Source organism: Eulemur rufifrons, chromosome 3 (assembly GCF_041146395.1).
Source record: "Eulemur rufifrons isolate Redbay chromosome 3, OSU_ERuf_1, whole genome shotgun sequence".
Taxonomy (NCBI): domain Eukaryota; kingdom Metazoa; phylum Chordata; class Mammalia; order Primates; family Lemuridae; genus Eulemur; species Eulemur rufifrons.
In genome coordinates, this window is record NC_090985.1 from 29,124,818 (window position 1) to 29,144,467 (window position 19,650).

At 45.0% G+C, this 19,650-nt stretch overlaps 1 protein-coding gene across 1 annotated transcript in view; it reads left to right on the forward strand.

Moving 5' to 3' along the window:
• The window catches only part of FAM135B (family with sequence similarity 135 member B), a 283,291-nt gene that overhangs the window by 83,503 nt on the left and 180,138 nt on the right, over window positions 1–19,650 (forward strand). Inside the window, exon 2 of the mRNA XM_069465957.1 lies at window positions 16,525–16,620. Within this exon, the coding sequence (XP_069322058.1) occupies window positions 16,544–16,620 (77 nt within the window). The 5' untranslated portion in view covers window positions 16,525–16,543. The remainder of the gene's footprint in view (window positions 1–16,524; window positions 16,621–19,650) is intronic.

A 19,650-nucleotide genomic window follows, 5' to 3' on the forward strand; every position in this document is an offset into this window, starting at 1 on the left:
GGGGTTCTGATCTCTTATATCAGCTGAATCCTCCCTGTGCTGGTCTGGAGAGAAAGAAAGCAAAAGGAGAAGAGAGAGGAGGGTGGGGTGGAGAGGTAGACTTATCTGAACCTACATTTTCTTCTTTCTTTCCCTCTCTCCCTGTCCTGGGTGGACCACCGAGTTATCTCTGATCCACAAAGCACTAGGAGGCGGCCTGAGCCTCCCAGGGTCTCGGCAGCACTGGGAGCAGGGCCTGCAGGTAGCTGCAGGGCAGTGTTGGTCCTGTGAGTTCTGGCTCCAGCTCAGGTGTGGCCCTTAGAGCCAGGTCTTAAAAAGTCTAGTCTGACCCCACCTCTTCCCTCCCCACTCAGCCTGCGCAACTCTAATGTTAATTACAGTCACTTAGTGAACTGTTTCCCATTTTCCCATAATTCCCAAATGTTCAGATAACACTTTGTATATGCTTAAATATGTCAGGGTAAGTGGGTGATAAGGTTTGCACGTGCTCAACTTTTATGGGGCGTGTGTCCTGTAGGGCTAGCTCCATCTCCTGTTACCCCTTAAACAGATGAAGAAATGATGAGGCCACCTCTGTGATACTGTGACAGCCCTTTGTATAGTCTCCTTCCAGCCCTCGTCGTCCTGTACAGTAATTACCTGTTGTCGTGTTTCCCCATCTTGAACTGTTGTCTTACTCATTCCCATCTCCCTCATGCCTCGTTCAGTTGCTGACACTCACTTGACCTCTAGTTAATATTTTCTGAATGACTGAATGAACCAGTGGCCTCATCATGACCAAGGAGGTTTGCCTGTGCAGCCTTTGCCGAGACATTGATAAAAGAAGATTGCTTTACAAAATTAAAATGCATAAATTCATGATTAATTCATGGCAAAAAATAGGTTGTTCGTTGTCATTTTATAAAGATTAATACCTAAGCCAGTGTAAGGTTTCCTACTTCAAGTTCGTTCTGTATTACAGTTGAAGGCAACTGCCCACACCCTTCATGCTGTCGGGTCTTCCTCTGTCCTTCCCCACTGTTTCTGTCTAGCCCCTAAATCTCCAGCGTGACTTGGGCTCTGTCTTGCAAGGTGCTTTTGCTCCTCGTTTCTTCCCTGTCTGGGGAATTTACAGCTCAGTCCATGCTGTTGTAGAACCATTGATCCCTGCATCAGCTGAGTGTCTTGGGTAGCTGTGGCTGCCTCCCTTTGCCCCAATTGCACAGTGATCTCTTAGGTTGCGTTTTGAAGATTAAGTGAAATAAAATGTTGAAGTATCCAGTATCGTATTTGTTCCAAGAGTCTTGCCCACTTCCCTCTGTGTGTTCCTTGTCCCCTTTGCTTTAAATATGTTCTTTCTCAACCTGCGACTCATAAATCCTATTTTCTTCAAGTCTCAGCTCAATGTTTAACTCCAGTTCATTCAAAAAATATTTATGGAGTGCTGTGTCTGGGTTGAGCCCTGTGCCGTCCCCTGGGGGTACAGCAAGTCAGGAATAGATGAAGGACTTCTCTCCTGGACGTGATGTTCTGAGGGAGGAGGTAGAAATCAGGTGAGCGAACAGTGCCATAGAATGGTTGATTGATGCTTCTGCAGGGTCATATGCTGGATAGGAGCCCAGAGGAGATACGAGGCTACTTGAAAATGACATTTGAGCTGAGACCAGGAGGGAAATTGAGGAACATCTCTGATAAGTCTTTGAAAGGGCCTTTGAGGTAAGTGGAAGATCCAGGCCAAAAGCCTCAGGTGTATGTGAGCAGGGCGGAGGGCGGTTTGAGGAACAGTAAGGAGGCCTGTGCGCAGGGCATCCTAAGGGAAGGGATCACCCATGCTAGAGCTAGGAGGTAGGTCATGTCGGACCACTCTGGCCAACGTGAGGGTGTGAAGCTTATTAACCAAGGGGATGGGGTGCCATTGGAGGTGATGTGAGTGGAGGTACTTCTTGGGAAAACCCCCCACCACCTATCTGCCAAGCAGAGAAGGGACCAAGGAGGGAGGGCAAGAAGAGAAGCAGAAAAGCAGTGTGAGGGCTTGTGCCCCCCAGGTGAGAGGTGAGGGTGTCAGGAGGTGACCGATTGGTAGCCTATAAATAGTTTTGGAACTGAAAATGTCTGGGCTTTATGAAGTCTTCCCTGTGGTTCCCTCCATCTCCCCCTACTCTACAGCGTAGACACACACACTCACAAAGACACTCACCACACTTTACCTGGCAGTGAACCAGATGCCCCTGCCATGCTGGAGAGAGGGAGGTCTTGCTCCCCTGGCATCCTGGGGGCCTTTTCAGTACAGCCCTTGCCTGCCTGGGTTCCTCTGAAACTCCAAGTCGCTGGAGGCTGGTGATTGTAACTAGTCCTCTCTGGATGAATCCCTGGGTTCCACTCTGGAAGCCTGGCACATAGTAGGACCTCAGTGCCTCTATGCAGTAAATGACTAAATAAATAAATGAGAGGGGCTCAGGCACCACTAGGCAAACAAGCCTGCCGGACTGAGGAGGAAGCAGTGTTAGGTGCAGACCACCCTGCATGGGTGCAGTCACCTTGAGTAGGCCTGGCCCATTGTGAGAACAAGACATTGTGCTAAGCCTGTATGTGGTGAGTGGGGCGGTATCAATGCAGACAGTCCTGTCATGAGCTGCGCCTCCAGCTGTGTGAGGGCTGAGATTGTGTCCACATGGCTCATTTCTGTGTCCCCAGCTCCTAGTCCAGTGCCGCAGGCATCCTGACCAGGCACAGCAGTTGAATAGACAGTGAATGTAGGCATTCCGAAACAGGGGAGGACCAGGCTGAGCTCAGAGTTTAGGAAGACTTAACAGAGGAGGGGAAACTCTGAGTAGCTGGGAAGAGATTCTTGGGGAGGAAGCAAGTGCCAGGAGAATGGGCACGAAGACAGCCCAGCATGATTGGAACAGCGTTTGCATATCAGGGTGACAGGAGAAGAAAGAAACAAATCAACAAACATGTCAATTACCTTTTAAGAGATGAAAAAGCAGAATATCAAAAAGAATCATTCAGAGTTTACAAAGATTAATATCTAAGTCAGGCACTGAGATGGCCTTCCTTAACATCAGCTGTCTCCTACAAAACATGGTGTACTTTCTGGATGACCTCTCATGTTGAGTTTTGAAGATAAAATAAATATTGAAATATCTGGTAACATGATGTCCCGAAACTTTGCCTTTCTCTCTCTCTTCACTCTAATACTCTCATTCTCATGTTTATTTATATATACATAACTGGGAAATAGAAACACAGGCAGAATACTCCAGACCCCACTGACATACATGAGCTAACATAAACACTCTCTGTGTGCTAGAGTGCACATATGTCTCCTTAGTCTCCACTTTCCCCTGGTAGACATGTTTTTACAGATGATGAACATTGGGGCCCAAGGATCTTAAGCTACTGGCCTTGAGTTTGCACTGAAATGCACATTGGAGCTGGGATTGGAACCAAAGCATGTCTGGCTTTGACAGCCCCGAATGGAAGGTCCAGGAACCGAGCAGACACTGGGCACCCCTCAGTTCCAGAGCTCCTGGGCCTGGGCCTGGGCCTGGGGATCATTAATTCTGCAGCTGAAGGATATTGTCAACCTCACTGACATCCAGTATAGAAAGGGTCATTTTTGTGGTTGGGGATAGTGGAGACAGTTTTGGTGGTCATTCGAACAAATGGACTTTGTCATGCCTGTGGTTTGGACTGGCTCCTTGCACAGCAGACGTGTCTAGGCAAGCCCTGTGCCCACGTCCACCCCCATCCCATCCCCTACATCCACCTCCTCTCTGGGATTCCTCTCCAGCATCCTGGGACAACTTCTTACCAGCAAGACTATCCCTGCAAGACATGTTTGAGGGGAAATGTTCAATATGAAATTAACTCCCCCATTCATTTTAAGGGGATCTATTTCTAATTCTGAATGAAAAGTTAATTGTGTTTCTAAATTACTGTTCATTGAGTGTCTATTGGCATCACAAATAGGATGTTAAGAATAGTAGCGGCAACTTTGAGTGTTTTCTATGTGCCAGATGCCACACTATGAACTTTACATATAAAATATTTTATTTCTCACACTGGTGCTATACAAAGGGTATTAGTAGCCCCTATTCACAGAGGGGAATATTGAGAAGCAAAGGTACCTATATAAAATCAGGAACTAATAAAGCACAGGGCTCATGGTCATAACAATTTCGATCCAAACTTTACTATATCCTCTGCCCTGAACTCTGCATCCTGTGGTAGTTTTCTTACCCTCAAACCCCCTCCAGGTCTGTGTGACGATGAGCTGACAACTGAAGCCTCAAGAGATGCTGTCCCATGGGGTCTGCACCCCTGGAGGTGCCTGTGGCCCTGGAGAAGGAAGAGCCCTTTAGCATGTTTGATATTCAGCAGAGCACAGGGAAGACTGATGCTTCTGCTCTGTTTGGCTCCCAAGAGATTCCAAAAATCATTGTTTTAACACCATCTCTGAGGCCCTCCATATCTTGTCCCTACTTAGCTTTCCATTTTGGCTGGCAGGAGGGCGGGCCTCGGAGTGTGTGAGAAGGTTGGCAATGGAGGCACATCTTGTGGGTGGTCAGTGTGGGAACGCAGTGACGCAGGCTGAGTCATGGCTACACTTGCGAAGCTAATGACAGATGCTAAACAAAATTGGATCCCAAAGCACAGCGGCCAGGGCACAAACAGAGAGCAGGTCTGAAATGCCAGCCTTGGCTCGTTGGGGGGAGCCTGGCATCTTGCCTTCACCTCCCCTCCTGTTTGTACTGTGGCATTCGGGAAGGATAAATATGGTGCTGCCCTGCCGTTCAGGCGCCATCAGTCACAGCCTCCCTTCCCCCAGTGCCAGCCTCTCTGCAGGACCTGCTCAGGCATGATGGATTGTACACACTGTCCCTCCTTCCTCAGGAGACACATGCAGAGGACAAGAGAGCTCAAGGCTGCATTAAAAAATAAGAGGGGTGTAATTATTTCAGTCTCAAAGTCCTAACATGAGCTGGTTCCAAGTGCCCAAGGAAAGTTTATATTTGATTAGAAAGAAGAATAATGGACTCAGTTATTCATTCGTATGTGCATTTTCCCTGGAACTTGTTTGGTCTTTCATTCCTTCTCTTGTTTGTTCCACAGATGTTACTCTATACCTATTTTCTACCATGCTTGTTACTAAACACGGTGGCTGCTCCTTCTTTTGTGGAATTCACGGTCTAACCTGAAAGATAGATATGCTTCCAGAGCATAATGTGGTCAGGGTATTTTGGCATATACAGGGCGAGGTGGGGTACTTGTGTTGGGGAGGGTGGTGGCATGGACATTCAGGAAGTGCTTCCTGGAGAAGCTCGATTGGACATTTTAGGATGGGAAGGAAGCTCGTTAGGTAGAGAGTGAAGATAATAGCTTGAGCAAAGGTAGAACCCTGTTCAGAGAAGGTGGGATACTTTGCTGAGGATATCTGGAGCAGCTTTAGTTGGGGAGGTGGTGATACAGTGAGAGAAGAAGAGCTCAGAGATTGAAGTACCTAGTTTTCAAGCAAGGAGTTTGGGTTGTGCTGGAATTAATTGTGCATTGGTGCTGCTCTTGAAACAGAGGTGGGTCTGTTTGTGCAATGTCTTAAGGAGCATCACACTCTAAGGACCTGGATATCTGAGGTCCGAACATGGCTTTTTTTCTTAGATGGTTGTCTGACAGTCCCAAAGCCTCCCAGGTGTTTTGTTTGCTTGGTCCCAATTTGAGGGATTGAGCTGTGTGATCCCTGAGTTTCTTATATGGTCTAAAGTTCTGAGACCCTGATGAACCTTATATCCGATTCCTTCCTCATCACCATGCAGATACTGGGGATTGTAATCCATTGTTATTTTTACCTATTGAGATTCTTTCTATGATCAGATGAAATTATGGATGTGAAAACTTTGTCCATGAGGAATGCAAAGATCACTGGACTAGAAATCTGGAGATGGGATTCCTGACGAAACTCACTCTTTGACCGTGGGCTTCTCATTTCTTATGTGTGCAATGAGGGGGTTGGCAAAGTGATCATAGGGCTCACTGAGTCACTGTGCTTTGATGTATGAGGTATTAATACCTGCGTAGTACTGATAACCTCGAAGGGTTAAAGACACCACTGATGCTAAACTTGCTGATGCTGACGTCTTCATGTGATTCAACTTGAATTGGGTGCACTGCCACTCTGCAAACGGAATGCTCTTGAAAAATTTATAGCCATTAATGAATGCAGAACCTTAAAATTAGATGGTGTGATATTCATAGACTCTCAAGACTGTCAGGAAGCATAGAGGATGTCTATTCAAGGCTCAGTCTCAAAGTAGGAATCCCATCTTCAGCTTCTGGGGCAGACGTGGCATCTGCTGACACTCTTCCAGGGACAGGGGATCAGTGCCTTTCAAGGCAGGTGTATCTGTTATCTCTGACTCAAGTTCTTTCTATCATTGCATTGAAACCTCCCTTGCCTGAAGGAATGGGAGGTGCTATTATTGCCTCCCTGCATTAGGTTTCTCCACGAGGAGACATGCAGCTGCTTTCTCCCCCAGGACCCAGAGAAAATGGAAACCTACATCTGAACCCAGTCTTCTTAGATGTAACCTAAATACCCAGTGTGGCTCCTCCAAGCACAGGGTCTTGATACATGGGCCCTGGACACTGCCTGGGTCTTTTCCTGGCAACTCCCAGGCTTTCCCCAGATTCTCTTGCTGTTTCTCCTCATGGGACTTCTTTGGGTATTTAAGCTCATCTTTGTTATGCATGATTTGTATTGCATGACATATATATTTTATTGTTATTGTTAGTCTAATATTAGCATTATCCACTATTTATTGAGCAACCATAATATTGCTGAAAAAAACATGGATCTTCTAAAATGTAAATCGCTGTCAAGTAGATATTATTATATAATATTATTGTAGGATTAGTATTATCTAGTATCGATACTAGTATCCTGGTATCCTAGATTTGGAAACTAGGGGGGCTAAACCTTGATTAAGGTAGCCTGTGATATGGTCAGCATGTGAACTAGATTTGGGAGACTGGAAGCCACCACCTTTCCATGATTCAACACTGTCTCTCCAAAAGGACGCCTCCTACTCTGCTCTTTGTTGTGTGTTTGCATGTGTACGCACACGCTTAGGTGTCTGTGTCTGTGTGCGTTTCAGGAGGTAGAAGGAGAGGTGAATTGCCACCCACCATGGGCACATGATTAAGTTCTCAGTGAGTGGCACCAAAGCTGCCAGCATCGGCAGGCGGGGAGAAGGCTCTGTGCCCGAGAGCTGCAAACGGCGATGGCATCAGCTGCTGCTTCCTTATCGGAGCTTCCTCGTCTTTGGTACTTCAAGGCCTCTGCTTGAGTTTATGAGTCAGTTAACGTTTTATGAGTTTGTGAAATCTTATGTATCTTCATGCCTGAATTTTTAAATGTTGCCTAAGATAAGGGGAGGAGGGACACAGAACCCCAAGGAAAACAGGAACTTAACATTGTGTAGGATGATTCTATTTGCATCTTCAGACGTGAAAAAAATAAACATACACAGCCCATTTTGATATCTGCACTGAGGAAAGAAAACGCTTTTAAACATCAGGGAGATGAATGCCTGGGGCTGAGTTTGCTGTAATGACTGAGAGCCAGAGCTCTGGGTTCTGACTTTCTTTCTGCCCCCGGCTGGGAGGCCCTGAAGAAACTCACAGTCTGCTGGCATAGGTAACTCATCGGTGGAAGGGGGCAAAATTTCTCTCCTGCCATCATCACAAAATTGTTTTTAGATTTTCTTCTTTATTATAATAGCTTGTATTTAATAAACACTTATCGTATGTATGCCAGACTCCAAAGCAATTTTCAGTTGAGGAAACTGAAGCATGAGAGATTAAGGTCTTGCCCCAAGATCATTGAGTTGGCCCCTGTATCACTTGGCTGGCCTGGTCCTGGCAGGCTGACCCAGTGGGTCTCAGCCAGTACCATAGGTACTACATCCTTTTCTATGCTATGTCTTGGCACTTATCCATTGTTGTGACTTGACTTTCTCTTATTGGGTCTTGGTCTTCTGATGCCCAAGGACCATGGCTCAGTCTTCTTGTATCCCAGGCGCTTTGAGCAGTTATCCCATATTCTGTATGTGAACACTAAGGCTCAGAGATCATGTGTGACATGTCCAAGTTCCCATACACAGGTGAGACCCAGGTCAGGACTCAATTGTGGATGAGATGCTCTCATAGCAGTAAAGACCTCTTAGGGGATCCTCCCTCCTCAATAAAGAAATGCTAGTTTTCCTTCCCTAATGAGATCATTTGCCTGGAACACTGAGCAGATTCTCCCTGCAGGGATCATGCCAGGCAGCAAACTGCAGTTATTTACCTTGTTAGAAGGGTTGCCCGTAGTAAACTTCCTGGAGGGAAGGGCATCCGCTGAATACAGCTACATGTGGTCAGCGGGTGATTTCTGCTGCTTCTCTCAGATCCCAGAGCGGGGGCAGTGCGTCTTGATAGGGTGCTCTGGGTACCAGCCTGGCTCTCCTGTGAACTCGCAAGGTTACGCTCTGGGATCCTGCTGTGGTTTGAGTGTCCCTGCCAAAACTCATGTTGTAACTTAATTGTCATTGTAGCAATGTTGAAAGGTGGGGCTTCTAAGAGGTGATTGGGCTGTGTGGGCTCTTCCCTCATGGTTGCATCAATGGCATTATTGAAGGAGTGGGTCAGTTATCTCAAGACTGAGTTTGTTATAAAAGGGGGTTTGGCCCAATTTCCTTTCTCTGTCTTTAGTGCTCTCTTGTGCCTTCAGCCCTTTTGATAGAGAAACGGAAAATTCCTTTAGACAAAAAACCTCTCCCCCCTGGGACCCATGTAACCACTAAACTGCTGTCGCTCTTGCTCCTGTAAACTGCTTGCAGCAGCTTCCTGCTAGGACTAGATAGCACAGAAAGAAATTCTATAGAAACCGTATGCCAGGAATTAAGGTTATTCAAAACCCTGCCCTCGCTAACCACATTGTAACTGTGCCCTACACCCTCCCTAAGAAAAAAAACGAAATGCATAAAAGACTGTTACACTTTCTGTTCGGGGCTCAGAATTTGGTGGCGAGGCCACTCTGAGCCCGCCGCCGGTGTAATAAACTTGCTTTTCTGCACCCTTTAAGTGCCACTCGGTTTGTTCTCGGTCATCTCTGCTGTAACTCTTTCTCTGTGGGGTAAGCAGCACGAGGCCCTCACCAAATGCCATGCTCTGGAACTTCCCAGCCTCCACAACCCGATAAACTTCCGTTTTTCATAAATTACCTAATCTGTGGTATTCTGTGATAGTAGCAGGAAACAGACTAAGAGAGTTCACCGTCTTCTGTAGCATGAGAGGGTTACTTCCTGACTCTTCCCCAGCTACCATATTGTAATTCTATGATTTACAGTTTTTTTTGAGCACATTAATGTTGTATGCCCTTTTCATAAAGTAAATACTAATGTGTATTAAGGTCAAACATTTATTTTCTTGCAATCTTTCAAAGGCCATACACTTTGAAGATTGAATATTTAAGGAAAAATTGCATTTTAAAGGAAAACATTTGTGAAAGGAATTTTTCCAAAGAAATATTTAATGAGGCATTGGAATTATGATAATCCTCTAAAATAGGTTTAAATTTTTGTCAAATGTCTTCAGAGGCAACTGATAATGTTCTAAAGCGTTTTAGAAAATATACATAACTGATTAAACATTTTACACATACTGTAAAGTATAAACAATTACTCAATGATAACTGACCAGGGACCCCAGCACCTCTGAAGTTAAAAGGAAGAGCTACTTCTTTTGGTCTGGATGGAATGAACAACGTTTCGAATTTTTGCCATCTATGTTGAAGGAAGACATAAAAGTAGGAATTACTACTGATGGTGAGCGATTGCCAATTGTGCAAACAACAATTGAAGTTCTTTGTATATATGATCCTCTGTAATCCTCAGAGCCACCCTGGTACACTAATGTTCTCCCAGTACCTGTACAGCAATGGGATCCTTGAGTGATCACACATTGTAGAACTGAAGGAAATCGATCAAAGCTCAGATATGGCATGGGGGGAGGGTAAAGCATTGTGCCTGGAGAAGTAAGCAGTTGATGGAATATAAAATGGCTCTTGAGTCATCTTGAGGGAAAAGAGGAACCACTGAAGAGTTTCGAGAAGTGTGGGGTGTGAGCTGCTCAGTGCTCTAGAAAGGCCCTTGTGGTGAGAGGGTGGAGAAGGCACTGAGGTGGTGAAGCCAGCATGAGAGATCGGTACCGAGAAGGTGGGAGTATCAGCCCAAAGCGTGGTTACCAGCACTCCTAGTGGGTGGCTTTGGAGCCGGACAGAAGGGGTTGGGGTTTGAGGAGCTAAAGATGGTGACAATTGGGAAGGGGGCCTGAAGGCTGAGCACAGTTGGTGCCCTGATAGCTGGGTAGGTGGCTGTAGTCTTCCATGGCTTTGGTGTCACTCTGGATGCCTCCAGTGCAAGAAGTGTCTGTGTGAGTGTGTGTGTGTTTGTTGGTGAGCGTGGGGTGTCACCTCCTTGGCCCTGTTACTGGAGGAGAGAACTGCAGGCCACAGTTTTGGATCAGAGAACAAGGACTCTGGCCCACTCCCACCATGTTGCCCAGGTTTGAATGTCTTTGCCTACACCATTCGGGATAAAACTGGAAGGAAACAGCCACACAGAAAGAAAAAGCTCAATTAAATTTGTTGATAAAAGCAAAAAGAAAATTCAAAACAAAACATTTCATACAGTTAACTAAATGCATTAATAGCTATTCTCAGTGGCTTCAACTTTCTGTGTCATGGGAGGGCCGGGTCTAACATCACTTGTCAACTTCTGCATTAGTCGTTGGGGTAAAGAGCTATTAGCTTAGTTTGTCAGAGGAGGAGACTGAGGTTTGGGGTGTTTTGTTAATTGAAGTAAATTGTGAAATATGTGGACTCTGGCTGGTCTATCCCAAGACCTGATCTCTCTCTCTCCCCCTCTCCCCCTCTCTCCCTCTCTATCCCGCTCCTCCCACTCCCTCCCTGCCCCCCACAACCATGGAGGAGGCTTGGTTCCAGGTACCACTCAGGCTTGTTGTATAGCACATAGTAGTTTACAAATGCAGACAATTTTTATAACTGTAAAATAAAAGGAATTTGATTTCTAAAAGGGAAGCATCCAATATTCATTTCCAAAGGTGTTTCCTTGTGCTCCTTGGCCCACACAAAGGGGAAATGGATGTGTTCCTCTGGTTCCTGGCTCAGCTGTCACCTACAGGGACAGTTTCTCTACCAGAGCTGGCATTAGAAGTGGCTGCAGCAGTGGGTTCACACTTCAGCGTGTGTGTTCCTAGACCCCATCCCAGAATCTGATTAGGAGGCCTGGGTATAAAACCTGGGAATTTGGTTTGTTTTCTTTTTTGAGTTTTCCGAGGTGATTTTTGCAGGCGGTTCTCAGACCAAGTGTTGAGCAAAACTGGGCTGGAGAGATCAGAATCACGGCCTGTCCTCCTCCCGAGCATGCTCCTCACCAACACCTCCCTGCAGCTGCCTTGCTGCACTCCCAGTCCCAGCCAGGTCTAGGAAGGGCGCACCTGGCCGGCCTCTTTCCAGATACCTGTAGCAGTGAAGAACTTGTGTCCTTTCACCATGAGCCACGTCATTGTTCCAACTCTTACATGGTTCCTGTTTTGTTTGTGTCTTACTTTGATTTTCCTTGTTGAATTCTGTCCTCCTTCCACAGTCACACTCTGGCCACAGCTCTGTTTTCTGATGTTACCTTTTATTCCTTAATTCCCCCAGTATCTGTGAACATCCACTGTTTACCAGGCACTGTGTGCTCAGAAATCCATAAATAGACAATGACTCCTGTTTTATAGGAGCTTACAGCCTCATCTTCTTTTTCCTTGAGGAGAGATAAGTAACATGTTTGTTTCCAAAATATTTTTTCTTCATTACTTAGACAAGACCCTATTGACAAAACATTTTTCATACTTTTCAAGAATGTGTTCGGTTAGTTCTCACCGTGTATCATTCTCCGAGGTAGGCGTTTTCCTGCAAGTGCAGATGCAGATGCCTCGGCTCAGAGAGGAGTGACGTTCTAGGTAACTAATGAAGTGGCCGAGATCAGATCTGAGGTTCTATGACATCACCCCGTGGTCCTCAGCTCTGTCTTTTGCCCTTTTTGTTCCTTATGAATCAAAGATCAAGACTAGCTTTCCTGAAGACAACAGCATAGCAGGGTAGGATCTTAGAACCTTATGGACAAAAGGGAATTTAATTATTGTTTAAACACAAGGCAGGGGCCCAGCAGCCCGTAGAAGTGGGCCCCTCCCTTTGCCCGGACACCCCCAGTGGTGGGGAAGTTCACTGCTTCACGAGACAGATCCATCCCTCCTTGGCAGTGGGATGGCTGGAAAGTGCCCAGACAGAGCAAGAGCAGGTCGATAAGCCACAATCAATCAAGATTTTCTTTAATGAATGAAAACCAAACAGGGCTATAATTTTGCTGTGCTTTCTTCCGCCCTGTCTTCTAGTTCTACCTTCTGTAACAATACTAAAAATAGCCTGCATTTACTGAGGGTTCATTGTGTGCCAGGCTCACTTCTGAATGCCTTAAGTGTATTAATAGTTCTAATGCTTACAATAACCCCATGAAGTAGGTGTTACTGTTCTCCCCACTTCACAGATGAGGAAAATGAGGCCCAGGGAGGTGAGTAATGACTCCAAGGTCACTCGGGGTCAGTGGAGACCCGAGTGCCTGGTTCTGGAGCCTTTATGTATATTGCTCTAGAGACAGATTGTTCCCTCTGGTGTCCATAAGGAAAGCTGCCTGAAGCCTGTACTGACTGACCTCTGGGCATGTGCTTCAGGGGGCCACCACTCTCCCCTCACTCTCCTCTCTAAGCGTGTTTTCCTAAAATGTGGTGCACCAGGGAAAAGCTGCCCGAACACAGGTGCCGGCCATGAGTAGTGCTGCCGGGACCGGGCAGTGACCAGGGGGCTGGGGAGGCCACCCAGGGTGAAGGCAGCAGCAAGGGCAGGTGTGACAACTCTGGGTGAGCTGAGGTCCTGAAGACCTGCTATGGGACTCACTTCACTTTCAGAACAGTGGGAGATCTGCATTGGTGACTCTGGACAGAGACATGGCCAAGGCCTCTTCATTCTGAAGCCGGCCTTCCCAGGGAGGCCTTGCCTGAGCCCCCAAAACCCAGGTCCTTGCTTTTCCAGAGCCCCCATCATTCTCTCCATGCCTGTCACTGGATCACCCTTCCCCAGTCTCTGCACTATGAGGGCAAAGTCTGACTTGAAGCTCCATGTGCTTAAAAGTGCCCCAGTGCCTGGGCACATGGCTTACAGAACCTGTAGTTGTGAAGTTGAGCATTTCAGAGTCACACCAAATGTAGTGGAATGACTGAGATCACTGGAATCATGGGTGGCATTGGTTGTGGTAGGAAGTCAGTGCAGAGAAGACGTCTGTGGTGTTGGGCACATGGTGCCTGTGTATGTGCTGCGGGTTGGCTGTGATGCTGTGTCTGTGTTATCTATATTGCCTGTGTCTGTGTGTTTGGGTGTAGATTGGGGGTATGAGTGTGAGTGTGTGTGTTGGGTACGTGCCGTGTGTTTGTTGTGTGCACATCATGTAGGTGTTCTCACAATGTGCCAGACGCTACATTAAACACTCCCTACCCTCTCTCTCTGCTGATCATGAAGACAACCTTATGAGGTAGGTACTCAATACTCCCCTTAGCAATGAGGAAATGGAGGAACAGAGAGATTAAGTAATGCGTCCAAGCTCGTGCAGCTCACAAGGAACTGAGTTAACTCAGGTGCCGTTAACTCTGAAACTCTCGTCTCTAAGCCAGTGGTTTGGTTCTCAAATGTTTGCATCTGAATCCCCTGGGGGACTTGTGAAAACGCAAATCCCTGAGCCTCCTCCCTGCAGGTTCTGCTTTAGTAGGTCTGGCTGGGACTGAAGATGTAACTTTTGTAACAAAGGGATGCTGATGCTGCTGGTCTGTGGACTCTATTGTCTTCTCTCTAATCCTTAGATAGAAAGAATGGGGGGGAGTGGTGCGGCTGGCACCGAAGCAGATGGTTTTGGATTACTGAACTCAAAGTGGACCAAGGATGGATATTAGCAAAATCAACATGGAGTTGTAAAAGTGATATTTTAAATGTGAGCTCATCTTCCTCATTGAATTAGTGGGTATTTGGTTTTAATGAATCCCCTGCTACAATAAAGGAAAAGGCAGCTTCCCAGCACGTAGCAGTGTTTGTGTTTACAAGTTGCAGGGCATGATCTTGTTAGTCCTGAACAATAGGGTAGTAAGATGCATCTTCCAAGGAGAAAAGAATATTCTCCATGCATTGAGTATTTTTCTACTAAATATGAATTCCTCAGAAAAACACTGTCCTAGTCATTCTGCCTAGTACGTGCTGAAGCTGGAAAACCCAGGTCTTTTGGCTCCTGTGTGGGGGCTCTTCCTCTGGATGGCATCAGTGTCCCCTGCGAATCACAGCCCACACCACGCTCTGCAGCAGGTTTCCCAGAACTGTGCGGCGTGATGAATGGAAACCCCAGCAGTGTATGGCACGTGGCAGGCGAGCCCATGTTGGGGCACATTGTTCTCGCTTGCTCTTTGTCCCTCTTTCTGAATATCCTCCCTGCTAGACTCGGAGATCAGGAGAGGGACCTGGGATATTTGAAAGCCAACAACCACAAGCAAGGAGTCAGAGGGCTTTACCAGCTCTGCAGTTTTCTGAGGATTCGGGCTGAGTGGAGTGATGAGTAAATGAGGAAGATGGAGCAGCGGCCGTTTGATATGATCGTGATGGAAGCACTGGGTGGTTCTCTGTGCCAACCCCTCCATCCAGCTTTGTCTGGAAGTGCCTTGAGATGGAAATCCAGTGGCTCGGTGGGTTAGGCAGGGCCAGGGTGCGCCTCAGTGGCTCTCCTATTAGGAAAATGGGTTTTCAGCACATTTTGTGAGCCAAGCCTTTCCAGGTTTGCCAGATTGAAATTCTGTCTTGCGGAATTTATAGAGGTTGGTTCCTAGGATCTGCTACATTTTAATTTGGTATGCAGCCTGCTGTGTCTTCAGAAATGTTTCCCCGGATGGAACTCTTGCCAGGACTGAGATGCAGTTAAGGCCTAGTTAATCCCTCACGCTCTTATTCATGGGAAATGGCTTAGCATGGCCCTGCTAATTGCACGTGGGCTCTGAACTGCAGGGTGATCTGTTCCCTGAAGCATCTTGGGGGCAGAAAGAAGAGGGCTTTGAAAGGAGATCGAGGTGCCAGATGCAAATCACCACTTGCCAGCTGGGAGAGCCCAAGTGTTGTCTTATGTCCTCCCACTTCCTTTCTCATTCTCTCCCTCCCAGAGGTCATGCCAGCCAATGAGAACTTTCCAGGTGCTGGGTGCATGGCAAATATCCTAATGGGAATCCTACTAAATAGCTTGCATTGTCCCCAGTACTCACGATGGCAAACTGAGGCTTGGGGAAAGGGAGGAGGCTTACCCAAGGGCTCACCACTAAAACATTCTAGAGTTGGAAAGTGGCTCCAGGTCAGAGCTTCTCTGATCCTTTTTCCTTAACTAAAAACTGGGGCAAGAATCTTTATCACAATATTCTCGTTGGAAAAAAATCAGGTAACTTATATGAAATACTTCATGCAGCAATAAGAATATAGCAGGTGCTCAATATTAGTCAGTTTCGTTCCCTTCCTGCACATTCCTGGTATCTATATGATTTCATATTCTCAGAAAACCTGCCCTGCTTTAAATGTCCCTCTTGGTTTGTTTCTTGTCCTAGATGTGAACTATTTTGTTCCCTTTCGTCTTTCCCACCCAACTCTCTTATTATTGGCCCTTGGGTCTCTGGGCTTGGAAAATAATCAGCAGCACCTGCTGGGCTTTGTGCCCTATGCTTGATAGAACATACTTTTGTCCTAGTCACTCCAGCCACCTTCACTCTTTATAGACTGCACTTAAAACATCAATGATCAAATCATTTGCAATTATTAATGGTAGCCCATTTACTGAGCATTTACTATATGTCAGTGACCATGCATAATGCTCAGTGTGATGTATTTATTTAATCTTCCTATCATCTATCAATGTTATATGCTCTCATGTTACAGATGAGAGCACTGAGGTTAAGATCAGTATAGTGACTTGCTCAAGGTCACACAGCTAGAAAGTGAGAGAGCAAGGATTCTATGCTGTGAGCCATGAAGGATGTGCTCTTAGCTGGGGTGTTGTTGCCTGCATAGTACTTATAGGTAGGAGCTGGCAGTGGACCAGCCAGGCTTTGGAGTTAGGATACCTGGGTCTGAGTCCCAGTCCTTCTAGGTGTGAGCTGTGTGACATTAAGCAAGTCATTTCATCTCTCTGTGTCTTCTCCTATGAAAAGAACCCTGAGTGGTGATATTCAGTGGACACATGCTACTCCCTGGGTCCTGTTGGTCAGATATTCTTGTCCATCTGAACACTGTTGATTTCCTGTTGTAGAAGAGAGGTTCTCCATGGTTGGCTGATGTGATATCAGGTTGTTAATTTCTTTCTTGTTTTTCAGGTAATGAACCAAAAGGATCATGTCTGAAGTACAAGGAACGGTGGAGTTTTCTGTAGAGCTACATAAATTTTATAATGTGGATCTTTTTCAGAGAGGGTAAGCATTCTTCATAATTTGTACTTTTGTGTGTGTGTGTGTGTGTGTGTGTGTATGTGTGTTTATTTCCCTGGGAGGAGGTGGATGTGGGGAGGGCAGGTTATAGGAAATTTGAGATTAATGGGGAAAGGATTTTCATTATGTTTTCTTGCCAAGTTGAACATTCAAACCTTTATTGCATCTGAAAATAAACCATATATTGACAGACTAGAAAATGCTAATTTATCTCCTTCCTGCTGCACTCCGTTGTACCTTCTTTCTTCTCAGTTGCTCTTTCCATGAAATATGTGTATTTTAAAGGAAAGTGAATTTATGGGAAATGAAGCTTGCTTGTATAGCTCTGATAAAAAGATGTCTGTATGCTCAATATTTATGGGGGCCATCCATTTCCCCAAAACCACATATTATCCAACTTGTGCCTAGATGTTTCAAACACTGAGAATGCTGGCATTTGCAAATGTCGTCTTTAAATGCATAGTTAAAATCTAGTTGTTTCTATTGTTTGAGGATGTACTCTGAATTGGCCATTTTATGTGCATGATCTCAATAAATTCTCACGATAGATTAAACTTTCAGAATCATTGTAAACAATGAAGATGAGAAATGGTTATATTAATATAATGCAGCTAAATGAAAACTAGACTACATGTACTCACAATGGCTGCTACTACTTCCGCCATGTTACTGATAAGGAAACCGAAGTTCATGGAAACTGACTTTGTTATGTGCCCAAGTTAACAGAGCAAATTAGTGACCAAAACAAGGAGTATCTATCAGTTTGCTTTTGCTGCGTAACAAAGTACCCTAAAACTTAGTGGCTTAAAGCAACAACTTTCAGTTAGCTCCTGATTCTCAGTAGGCAAATTGGACTGGGTTCAGCTGGGTGATTCTACTGAATTGGACCAGGCTTGGCCAATCTCAGCTGGGCTTGTTCACAGGCCTGGGCCCTCATCTGGGGGGCTGTGGTTCTTCTCCCTGTGATCTCTCATCTCCTGCAGGGCTGGGTTCCTGGGCTTAATACCTAGTTAGCTTCCAAGAGCAAGAGTGGACACACACAAAACCTCTTGATGCCCAGCTTTGGAAATTGCATGACGCTGTTTTGAATGAATTCTACTGGTCAGAGCAAGTTACAAGACCAGTCCAGATTTGGGGTGGAGAAATAGATACTGTCTCTTGATGGAAGACTGGAAATTGATGCACATTTTTGTAGTCTACCATCAAGATTAGACTCCAATTTTAAAAGGATAGCTCTGAAATTAATGCTTCAAGTGCATCTTGGGTGCCATGGCCCCTTCTTACTTGAGGGTGAAATTCAGTGGACCTGACTGGTTTTAGCAGGTGACCTAAACCAGGGAGTAAGAGGAATAGGAAATGATTCTGGGACCAGCTTTATGTTCCAGGGAAGGAGGCACAGGGAGGATTCAGGCACTGGGCTTTGATGTGGCCGAGCTCTGTGCATCTTCCTGGAAGTCCTATTGCCATCTGCCCACCTCTCCTCATTTGATTAGAAGTTATCTGATACAGTGATGAGAGCCCAAGGCTTGGGTTCTGCCACTGCTTCTGGGCGTTCCTTTGGCATATCACGCCACTCTGCTCTTCAGATTCCACAATTTGCAAGAAAAGGAAGTAGTTTTAATAATGTCATTTGTCCATCACGGTGTTAGATATTTTTCTATTCATTATCTCCTGACTCTTTATAAACAACCATTGAAGTGAGCATTATTATTTTCATTTACCAGAGAGGTAACTTGAGATCAGGCAAGTAGAAGAGTACACAGCTTTAACATAGCCAAGGGGGGAGCTGAAGCTAAAGCTTTCTCACTCAAAATTGTGTATTATTGTCTATTATTTAAGGCCAGTCTCCAAAGTGGGCTGCATTTTCCCCAGGATTTATAAGATAGCCATCAGGATATGGGAAGAAATCTTAGATCTTTTATTTACAATTGCTTTGGCCAAATAGGTAAAAAGAAATCAAGGTCCACTAATAGTTAGAATCCAGACTGATCCTGAAAACCTTGTTTTGGCCATATGGCAGTCTCATTGAGTAACTCAGGTGTGGAGAAAGAACAAAGAGAAAGTCCACAGTACAAATAGGTTGACATCACCGTCACATCACAAAATACTGCAGTGTGTGACTGGACAGTTATGTATACCTATCAGTTGTTTTCTAGTTACAACTACACTAACCTTCATAGAACTCTGAAAGAATCATGAATTGAAGGTTATATTAATAATGAGAGAAAACCAAATACCAGGAAATGCCAGAACCACACGTATCCTACTTCTTGCAAAAGGCTGTTGCTATACACACTGAGATTATAGATGACAAGCTAATCATATCCAACAATACATACGCCAAAAGACTTGGTCTTATTCAGAAAACTATTTGGTATACAGATTTGTAAGCTTAATTATTCACAACACATCTCATACTTGCTCTATATTGTACCTTGAAATACTGACTGAGTCTTGTATGAAATCATCACCATGAGCAAAACATTTCAAAATGACACATCCAAAACATGAATAGACCCCTGAGGAGGTATAAAGGGGGTTGAATAATGAGTACAGAAATCATGACGTTTTTAGTAAGCCTATGATACTCTTCTTTCTAGATCTGTATGTATCAGGGAAGCATTTTGTTTAGGTATGTTCACCACTAAAGTCTAATATTGAATTAGGCTTCCAGATCTTAGAAGTATATATTATATATCTATATATTATGTAGATATGTATTTTATCTATCTATATAATATATATAAATGAGAACAAAAATGTTATGTGATTCATTAATACAAAAATATCTATTTTTAAAACATGAATTATTACACTTTTGTCATTTAGAACACTTTTTTCTATATAATGCATAATATATATGTGTAGAACTGTACATATTTATAAATAAATATACATATATTGGGGTTACGTGCTCACAAACATTTTTACTGATAAGCATACAAATCATTAACATTTGGAGACTACCAGTCCAGTATATCAGAAATACTTTCACAGGCTTCTGGCTCTTAATGC